Source organism: Gigantopelta aegis, chromosome 13 (genome assembly GCF_016097555.1).
Source record: "Gigantopelta aegis isolate Gae_Host chromosome 13, Gae_host_genome, whole genome shotgun sequence".
NCBI lineage: Eukaryota > Metazoa > Mollusca > Gastropoda > Neomphalida > Peltospiridae > Gigantopelta > Gigantopelta aegis.
In genome coordinates, this window is record NC_054711.1 from 25,270,406 (window position 1) to 25,281,888 (window position 11,483).

Genomic DNA, 11,483 nt, shown 5'->3' on the forward strand with positions numbered 1-11,483 from the left:
TGTGTCACGTCAGGAATTAGTCTTCGAACTGAAGAAACAAAACATACCTGATTTTTGCGAATGCATCGCAATGTTCTGTAATAATAGTAATCCCAGTAAACAAGCAACAATTTAATTATATATTATTTTTTAATACAAAATAAACCACCATTGTCAAAGTGTTAAAATAACTGTATGATGTTCAGTACATAAATTAATCCATGTACTGAAATAATAATCGGAGTGTTTTCTTGGTTAATTGGTATTTTCTTTCCGTGGCCTGTACCTGTGGTTCCTGATTGGCAGGTGTATATTTAGACAGTCCCCAGACACTGTGTCTAGACACACTAAAATGACGTGCCTCTTTTATTAAGATCACAGGGTATTGTGTGGTAACCGTACAGATACCCCTTCAATCGTAATGGGCATTATTAACTGCCCTGCTTTATTACTGTAAAACCCTTGATTAAGTAGACTTTCCCATCTAAAATCACGAAACTGACCAATTACATGTATGTCATCCCAAAGAAAAGAAAAGTATCACTTGGGTATCGTGAGTGGTCGTTTTTGTTCGAACGTACCCTACCAAAAGGCCTAATAATATGCATTTTTCCTTTGCATTTTTTTAAAAAGAAAAATACTATAACTCCATTTTGTTCTTTTGATGCAAATTGAAATATATTTAAATAGTTTATTATACTATCAAGTCATTTATGTTATTTTACAAGTCAGTTTGATGAAAGCGAAGCGCCTTGTCGTAAATTAGAGTGTTTGTTTACACTGTGCATAGAGGAAATGGACGGAGCTGACGTCATTTCTCCCAAAGTTATACCACCGGTCGTCACAAAAATGAAACAAAATGGCTGCCCCCAGTTAGCAGGAATAATCATGATTTTTTATCAACTCTAAAATTACGCGTTTTTCATCCGTTAAAGTGTCAGTATGTGTTGGTGGTCCGGGTAGGCATCTTTCCAACACATAAGGCTCTTGTTTGAGTTGACCCTACCTTTCAACAAACAACAAAAAACTTCGCCCTGGACCTGACCAAGAGCCTGCAGTTCCTGGACCCTGACTTCTAATTTTCTCACGCCTAAGGACTGCCACAGGTTGACAGCTCTGCGTTAATCATGCAGAAAGTTAATTTTAATGTAGACTTAATGTTGGAATATCGGTTTAAGCCAGAAACGAACTCTGATAATATTATAACACCATGCAGTAACCATAACCCCAGTTTCCTCTAATACACATTCTAGAAACTGCCATCGTTCATTCTTTATGTTTATTTCAGGGGGGAGGGGGAGGGTTCGGTAGAGAGCTTGTCTGGGGTGCTTGTTTTTTAGGATGGAACCTCCTCAATTATTTTCCTCCATCCCAATCAGTGTCCTATGACCAATATATCAAACACCATGGTATGTACTGTCCTAAGTGCAGTAGAAAAGGTGCATATAAAAGATTCCTTGTTGCCAACTGAAAAATGTAGTGGGTTTTCTCTGAAGACTATGGCCAGTGCACCACGACTGGTACATCAAAGGCCTTGGTATGTACTACCCTGTCTGTGGGATGGTGCATATAAAAGATCCCTTGCTGCTAATCGGAAAGAGTAGCTCATGAAGTGGTGACAGCGGGTTTCCTCTCTCATTATCTGTGTGGTCCTTAACCATATGTTTGATGCCATATAACTGTAAATAAAATGTGTTGAGTGCATCATTAAATAAAACATTTCTTTCTTAAGACTGTGTTAAAATTACTGAATATCTGACATCCAGTAGCCGATTATTATTGGAGCAATGTGCTCTAGTGGTGTCGATAAACACAACTAACTGTAGCATCGTCTTGATTACTGCTGTTCCTCGTTGGTGTAGTGGAGAAGTGGCAACTAACTGTAGCATCGTCTTGATTACTGCTGTTCCTCGCTGGTGTGGTGGAGAAGTGGCAACTAACTGTAGCATCGTCTTGATTACTGCTGTTCCTCGTTGGTGTGGTGAAGAAGTGGCAACTAACTGTAGCATCGTCTTGATTACTGCTGTTCCTCGTTGGTGTGGTGGAGAAGTGGCAACTAACTGTAGCATCGTCTTGATTACTGCTGTTCCTCGTTGGTGTGGTGGAGAAGTGGCAACTAACTGTAGCATCGTCTTGATTACTGCTGTTCCTCGTTGGTGTGGTGGAGAAGTGGCAACTAACTGTAGCATCGTCTTGATTACTGCTGTTCCTCGTTGGTGTGGTGGAGAAGTGGCAACTAACTGTAGCATCGTCTTGATTACTGCTGTTCCTCGTTGGTGTGGTGGAGAAGTGGCAACTAACTGTAGCATTGTCTTGATTACTGCTGTTCCTCGTTGGTGTGGTGGAGAAGTGGCAACAATATTACGGGTTACCAGTTTGTTTGTTTTGTTTAACGACACGGAGCACATTGATTAATTAATCATCAAATATGGTTATTCCGACTCGTAGTCATCAGGGGAAACCCGCTACATTTTTCCGTATGCAGCAAGGGATCTTTTATATGCACTTTCCCACAGACAGGAAAGCACACACCACGACCTTTTCCAGTTGTGGTGCGCTGGTTGGAACAAGAAGAAACACAATCAGTTGAATGGGTCCCCTGAGGTGGTTTGATCCTGCGATGCAAGCACCCCAAGCAAGCACTCAACCAACCGAGTTAAATCCCACCCCCCGCAGGTTACGAATGCAGTAGACATTTCCGGTTATCGCTTATTATTTTAAATTATTGTTACTGTAAGTATCTGTCATAGTTTACAATACATGTGTCGATCTATGAAGAAGTTTAACGACACCACTAGAGCACATTGATTTGTTTAATCATCGGCTATTGGATGTCAAACATTTGGTAATTATGATATATAGTCTTAGAGAGGAAACCTGCTACATATTTCCATTAATAGCAAGATATCTTTTATATGAACCATCCCACAGACAGGAAAGCATATACCACAGCGTTTGATATACCAATCGTGGTGCACTGGCTGGAACAAGAAATAGCCCAATGGGCCCACCGATGGGGATCGATCCCAGACTGACCACAAAACTGGGCTATTGCGCCCCGTATCAATGTATGAATTGGTTTTTGAAGTTTGGTGTATATTGTAATGGTAGTTCAGCGTCATGGAATTCTTTTGTATTGTATTGATGCTTTCTTTTGAAGTTCTTTGTTTCGAGAAGTATTTTTAAAATTGATTTTGTAGTTGTTGTTGTAGCAGGCACGTGTGTAGAAGTGGGGAGGGGGTTGGTCTGAACCCCAACCCCCTATCCAAGCAAATTTTCAATATATTTTTCAGTGGTGGTGGGGGTGGGTGAATAAATAAATGAACGAACGAACGAACGAACGAACGAACGAACGAACGAACGAACGAACGAACGAACGAACGAACGAACGAACGAACGAACGAACGAACGAACGAACGAATGAATGAATGAATGAATGTTTAAAGACACACCAGCACAAAAATACACATCGGCTATTTGGAAGGAAGGAATTTATTTAACGACGCACTCAACACATTTTATTTATGGTTATATGGCGTCAACTAGCAGCAAGGGATCATTTATTCATGCATTCTACACATTTATTATTTTTTGCCTAGGTTATCAGGTTTCATCTCGTGTATAGTAGTGCAGGGTGGCTCTTTGTTTTCCTGAGTCATGTTTGTAACATCATGCTTTCCAGATCTCGTCTCACTAACAAATTTATTTACGGCAATCGTTAGGAGGACATTGCCATACTCATTTAATTAGTGAGTCTTAGAACTGCATATAAAAACAGAGAGGAAGAGAAAGGAATATTTGTTTAACGACAAGGGGGTGGAGGGAAGACTACTACCCAGTGCTGCATGGAGTAAATCCTGAAAACAATAGTTTGTTTGTTTGTTTTGTTTAGCAACACCACTAGAGCACACTAATTTATTAATCATCAGCTACTGGATGTCAAATATATGTTCATTTTGACACAGTCATAGAGAGGAAATCCGCTACATTTTTCCATTAGTTTCAAGGGATCGTTTATATGCACCATCCCATAGACAGGATAGCATTTACCACCGCCTTTGATATACCAGTCGTGGTGCACTGGCTGGAACGAGAAATAGCCTAAAATGGGCCCATGGATGGGGATCGATCCTAGACCAACTGTGCATCAAGTGTTCCGCATTAAACGTTCCGCCCTGGCATATATTTCCATCATTCTACCTATACCTACATGTAAAAATGCATAATATTTGCAGGGGTTCTAGAATGTTTAAAAAAAAAATGGCAACCCTGTTCAGCTGTTTAGGGTTAAGGTTAAGAAAATCATACAGTAATGATAAGAGTAATAAATTTTGTCAATAGGATAACTTTAAAAAAATAAAATCTGCAAAACATATTTGGGTGTGGTGCCATACCCGTTTTACCCTCTGGCAGAAACCCTGATACGTATGTTTCAGTTTAATGACAATATTGAAAATAAACAAAATAAATTGTTGTTATTTAAGAACTATTTTCTTTTGGCAGTATAAATATTGTAGGTCGGTGTAAGTGATTTACACCTACCCACTGAGCCTTGCGGAGCACTCACTCAGGGTTTGGAGTCGGTATCTGGATTAAAAATCCCATGCCTCGACTGGGATCCGAACCCAGTACCTACCAGCTTGCAGACCGATGGCCTAACCATGACGCCGGTAAAAATAATAAAACAATAACTGCCTACATACTGTTTTAAAATATCTCATTATCACCGTATTTGCCTTCTAACATTTGCAGGATAAAGCCGATATCTTAAGACAGTAATCAGTTATACTCTGTATAAAACACAGAAATCATAAATATAATAATAATACTCATAATAATAATTGAAAAAAACAAAAAAACAAAAAACAAACAAAAAAACCCATCCGTTATGATAACATTGATTTGTATAAAGCAGACGTTAAGTTATCAATTTTGTTAGGACTGTACAAATAATATTTACCTGTGTACCTCTACCCCACCACCCCAACTCTCTCCCTATCTCTCTATGCCTCTCCCTCCCCCCTCTCTCTCTCCCTCCCTCTCCCTTCCTCCCCCCTCTCTCTCTCCCTCCTTCTCCCTTCCTCACCCCCCCTTCTCTCTCTCTCTCTCTCTCTCCCTCTCCCCCTCTCTCGAAGAACTATCCATCTGTCCTGGATCCACAGCCAAGGTAGCTGATGTGTGTGTGTCCATGACAGCGTCCTTAAACCTTCGTTGGATATAAACAAGAAATCTAAGAGAAATCAACAATTTTGTTTGGTTTGGTTTGTTTAACGACACCACTAGAGCACATTGATTTATTGATCATTGGCATGGTGCACTGGCTAGAACGAGAATTAGCCCAATGGGCCCACCAACAGGGGATCGATCCTAGACCGACCATGATCAGGCATGTGCTTTACCACTGAGCTACGAGGAGATGTTAAATCCACCAACAGGGGATCGATCCTAGACCGACCATGATCAGGCATGTGCTTTACCACTGAGCTACGAGGATATGTTAAATCCACCAACAGGGGATCGATCCTAGACCGACCACGCATCAGGCATGTGCTTTACCACTGAGCTACGAGGAGATGTTAAATCCACCAACAGGGGATCGATCCTAGACCGACCATGATCAGGCATGTGCTTTACCACTGAGCTACGAGGAGATGTTAAATCCACCAACAGGGGATCGATCCTAGACCGACCATGATCAGGCATGTGCTTTACCACTGAGCTACGAGGAGATGTTAAATCCACCAACAGGGGATCGATCCTAGACCGACCATGATCAGGCATGTGCTTTACCACTGAGCTACGAGGAGATGTTAAATCCACCAACAGGGGATCGATCCTAGACCGACCATGATCAGGCATGTGCTTTACCACTGAGCTACGAGGAGATGTTAAATCCACCAACAGGGGATCGATCCTAGACCGACCATGATCAGGCATGTGCTTTACCACTGAGCTACGAGGATATGTTAAATCCACCGACAGGGGATCGATCCTAGACCGACCATGATCAGGCATGTGCTTTACCACTAAGCTACGAGGATATGTTAAATCCACCGACAGGGGATCGATCCTAGACTGGCCATGATCAGGCATGTGCTTTACCACTAAGCTACGAGGATATGTTAAATCCACCGACAGGGGATCGATCCTAGACCGACCATGATCAGGCATGTGCTTTACCACTGAGCTACGAGGATATGTTAAATCCACCGACAGGGGATCGATCCTAGACCGACCATGATCAGGCATGTGCTTTACCACTGAGCTACGAGGATATGTTAAATCCACCGACAGGGGATCGATCCTAGACTGGCCATGATCAGGCATGTGCTTTACCACTGAGCTACGAGGATATGTTAAATCCACCGACAGGGGATCGATCCTAGACCGACCATGATCAGGCATGTGCTTTACCACTGAGCTACGAGGATATGTTAAATCCACCAACAGGGGATCGATCCTAGACCGACCATGATCAGGCATGTGCTTTACCACTGAGCTACGAGGAGATGTTAAATCCACCAACAGGGGATCGATCCTAGACCGACCATGATCAGGCATGTGCTTTACCACTGAGCTACGAGGAGATGTTAAATCCACCAACAGGGGATCGATCCTAGACCGACCATGATCAGGCATGTGCTTTACCACTGAGCTACGAGGATATGTTAAATCCACCAACAGGGGATCGATCCTAGACCGACCATGATCAGGCATGTGCTTTACCACTAAGCTACGAGGATATGTTAAATCCACCGACAGGGGATCGATCCTAGACCGACCATGATCAGGCATGTGCTTTACCACTAAGCTACGAGGATATGTTAAATCCACCGACAGGGGATCGATCCTAGACCGACCATGATCAGGCATGTGCTTTACCACTGAGCTACGAGGATATGTTAAATCCACCGACAGGGGATCGATCCTAGACCGACCATGATCAGGCATGTGCTTTACCACTGAGCTACGAGGATATGTTAAATCCACCGACAGGGGATCGATCCTAGACTGGCCATGATCAGGCATGTGCTTTACCACTGAGCTACGAGGATATGTTAAATCCACCGACAGGGGATCGATCCTAGACCGACCATGATCAGGCATGTGCTTTACCACTGAGCTACGAGGATATGTTAAATCCACCAACAGAAACTCCAGATTGTATGCTTTGATTTTTTATAATCAGTTTGTTATATTGAATAAGTTTTTATACGTTCAAGGCTGCATGCCACAAAACAGAAGAAAAAACCACTTGAAGTTTAAAACTGCAACAATATTTAACTAGAGAATTAACTATATATCTCTAAGCCAGGGCTTCTAGATTATGGCAGCCCCACTCCCATGGCTAGTGATATTCAATGTTGAGCTAGTAAATAACTACTATTGCCATGCCCGACAGATCTTCTAGATTATAGTAGCCCCACTCTCATAGTTAGTGGTATTCAATGTTGGGCTAGTAAATAACTACCACTGCCATGCCCAACTGGGCCAGTAATTATGGTAGCCCCACTCCCATGGCTAGTGATATTCAGTGTTGGGCTAGTAAATAACTACTATTGCCATGCCCGACAGGGCTTCTAGATTATGGTAGCCCCACTCCCATGGCTAGTGATATTCAATGTTGGGCTAGTAAATAACTACTATTGCCATGCCCAACTGGGCTTCTAGGTTATGGTAGCCCCACTCCCATGGCTAGTGATATTCAATGTTGGGCTAGTAAATAACTACTATTGCAATGCCCAACAGGGCTGCTAGATTATGGTATCCCCACTCCCATGGCTAGTGATATTCAATGTTGGGCTAGTAAATAACATCTATTGCCATGGTCGACGGCTAGTGAATGTTTTGGGCCAATTATTGCAGTTAAATAAGTCTATTTTGTAAATATGAATGTCCTGCCCCCACCCCAATCCTCCAATGTTAGTGTTTTTAAGCTCCATCTCCCTCTTTAGGTGACATATCTGATTATTACTAATTATTTTGGAAAATTGTATTAACTTAAAGTAAAGTAGGGCTAGTGAATTTTTAGTTGTGGCTAGTACATTTTAAAAAATATTATTTAATAATAATAATATTATTTAACGACACACTCAACACATTTTATTTACAGTTATATGGCGTCAGACATATAGTTAAGGACAACACAGATTTTGAGAGGAAACCCGCTGTCGCCACTACATGGGCTACTCTTTCCAATTAGCAGCAAGGGATCTTTTATTTGTGCTTCCCACAGGCAAGGTAGCACAAACCATGGTCTTTGTTAACCAGTTATGGATCACTGGTCGGTGCAAGTGGTTTACACCTACCCATTGAGCCTTGCAGAGCACTCTCTCAGGGTTTGGAGTCGGTGTCTGGATTAAAAATCCCATGCCTCGACTGGTATCCGAACCCAGTACCTACCAGTCTGTAGACCAATGGCCTAACCACGACGCCACCGAGGCCGGTCAAAAATTCTAGAAGCCCTGACTAAGCTCTAGTCTTTTTACTGCCCTGCTGACCCACAATGTAGCATTATTTTAGATAGATATGTCCCTGAACTGTGTTACAGTATATATCACTTTGTTATTTGGTTGGCATATCATTAATACAAAACACTGGATATTTCTGTATGACATATGTTGAATACTAATAATATTCAGGTAATAGTATTAGAAAGAAACAATTAAGAAACAAAGAGAGTATACCACTTTTTTCATCTTCTGTATCCCCACCCCGCTCTCTCTCTCTCTCTCGTTTCTTTTGTCTTTCTTATCTTACTTCTTTGATTTGTATTTTATACTGATGTACACAGATGTTTTTCTTGTATTTTCTTGTATTCAACTGGTTCTACAAAGGTATATTAAGACTGTAAGAGACCAATACCATATTGTGTGAGAGAAAGACAGAGAGGAGGAAGGCAGTGATATAGAGACATATATACCGACATACTATTAGTGTAGAGAGAGAGAGAGAGAGAGAGAGAGAGAGAGAGAGAGAGAGAGAGAGAGAGAGAGAGAGAGAGAGAGAGAGAGAGAGAGAGAGAGAGAGAGAGAGAGAGAGAGAGAGAGAGAGAGAGAGAGAGAGGACAGAGACCAGACACAACCCCTGCAATTAAGAAAACGTCCACAGCAAAAAATCAAGCAGTGAAAAAAAAAATCTAATATAGTCCACAGCAAAAAAAAGTGCCGTGGAGAATGAAAAAGTTCACAGCACTGCCGACTGCCGTGGGCAATTGCAATGGTTGGAGACGGAGAAACAGAGAGATGAAAAAACATGTACTTACGAATTCCGTCAAACCTTGTCGCAATTGTGTCCAAAAACGTGTTTTGAGATGTCATCAAACTCTTTCTTCCAGGCATTTTGGTAAAATCCAGCCAACCTTTGTTGTTGTTGATATTTGTTTTTCTTTCTTATTTATTTCTCTTCAAAACCAACTGTAAGGAATAATCCACTATCGTTTGATTTATCCCAATTGTACTGATACGTCAGCGACGTCTTGAAACCATCGTGCCACCCTGCCAACACTACCACCGCGTCACCTGTTGTAACAAGGAACCGTTATCCGTATTTGGAACTCTTTTAATACCACATGGCGCTACTATGTTAGTTCTTCGTTCTCCGACACGCAGTGTTTCATAGCTTCTCTCCAAATGTCGATTACTAACGATTACCTCCGATTACCTCCGATCAGCGAAAGTTAGCCGTGACGTTAATCGGGGCTAAAACCGCTCGGCATCTTCCGATTGCTCCAAACCACATGTTGCTACAAAAGAGTGCCGTCGCGATTTGACAGACTGAGCGCGGTGTCACGTGGCAGTGACATCACACGAGGTCCAAAAAAAAAAGGAAAAAAAAGTATAATAAAAAATAAAAAAAGAAGAAAAGAGTATAGATCAAAGAAATGTTTTACGGATGCCGCCGCGACTCATACGCGTGCTACTTCCTATTACGGAGTTACATTGCTCGTGGAATTATGATTTATAAAGAAATTATTGATAATTATATACGCTGGCGATAACCGATAAAGTTATCTTAGCGGCCGAGGTTAATTCGACTAATAGCACTAATGAGAGAGCCGCTATGCAATATTTTTTGTATCGATCGGTTCGGCGATGTATCCAACCAATTACTCAGTCTTTAATGGTCATGCAAGGCAGACGTTATTAGCGACTCAGTCGCTTTTGTCTATGCTGTCACAAAATATAAATGCATCGATTTTAAAGGTACTTTCCCCGAGTTTACAGCCATTGTAAGATGATTTCGATTAACAGAGCCTTTATGGCGACTAAAATTACATACTAACAAAAACATTTCTCTCCAGACTAGTAGTCTGACGTCTGTGCTAAATATTTTTTCTTACACACTCGTTGGTGAAAACACCATACGTTGTTTATGATAACATATACTTGTTTACACACGTAAAAATTAGTTTTGTTTAACGACACCACTAGAGCACATTGATTTATTAATCATCAGCTATTGATATCAAACACGGTAATTTTTGACAGTCATAGAGAGGAAACCCGCTACATTTTTCCATTAGTAGCAAGGGATCTTTTATATACACCATCCCACAGACAGGATAGCACATACCACGGACTTTGATATATCAGTCGTGGTGCACTGGCTGTGAAGAGAAATAGCCTAATGGGCCCACCGACGGGAATCGATCCCAAACCGACCTCGCATCAAGCGAGCGCTTTACCACTTGACTACGGCCCGCCCCTGTTTACACATGTACGCGTGTTAACAATTTAAGACATACGACTGGCTGCTCCTAGTTGATGACCAGGTCACCAATGCCATATATCCAATAAAAAACAACAAGATGGATTACACTGTGACGTATAGTTAACGTGACAATCATGTGTCTGTGAAGCGTAAGTCAGCGGCTGTAAATAAGTTTTAGTCAAAAAAAAAAATTTGTTGCTTAAAACCTGTTTTATTTTAGGATATGTAAGAAATATAATAGTACATTAGTGTCCGTTAGATGCCATTTATGACTCGTTGTTTAAAAACGTAGCAAACTCGTTTTGGCTCGTTAGATACATTTTAAAACAACTCGTTGCGAGATAAATGGTATCTAACGGTCACTCATGTATTATTCTTTATGTAGCAGTCATTCTTGGTTCTCTTCCTGATACTGTACATTATAAAATATTAGCGATCTTAAAATTTAGCAAAATCCAAATTAGTGACATATTAGCGACATGGAACTTCAGCAAGGTCATCATATCAGAAACCGGCCTCGGTGGCGTCGTGGCAGGCCATCGGTCTACAGGCTGGTAGGTACTGGGTTCGGATCCCAGTCGAGGCATGGGATTTTTAATCCAGATACCGACTCCAAACCCTGAGTGAGTGCTCCGCAAGGCTCAATGGGTAGGTGTAAACCACTTGCACCGACCAGTGATCCATAACTGGTTCAACAAAGGCCATGGTTTGTGCTGTCCTGCCTGTGGGAAGCGCAAATAAAAGATCCCTTGCTGCCTGTCGTAAAGAAGAGTAGCCTATGTGGCGACAGC

General features: G+C 41.7%; 1 protein-coding gene across 1 annotated transcript in view; it reads right to left on the reverse strand.

Moving 5' to 3' along the window:
* Positions 1–9,999, reverse strand: part of LOC121387855 (potassium voltage-gated channel subfamily H member 8-like) — a 246,029-nt gene extending 236,030 nt beyond the window's left edge. The window contains exon 1 of the mRNA XM_041519084.1: positions 9,245–9,999. Within this exon, the coding sequence (XP_041375018.1) occupies positions 9,245–9,320 (76 nt within the window). The 5' untranslated portion in view covers positions 9,321–9,999. The remainder of the gene's footprint in view (positions 1–9,244) is intronic.
* Between the last annotated feature and the right edge of the window lie 1,484 nt (positions 10,000–11,483).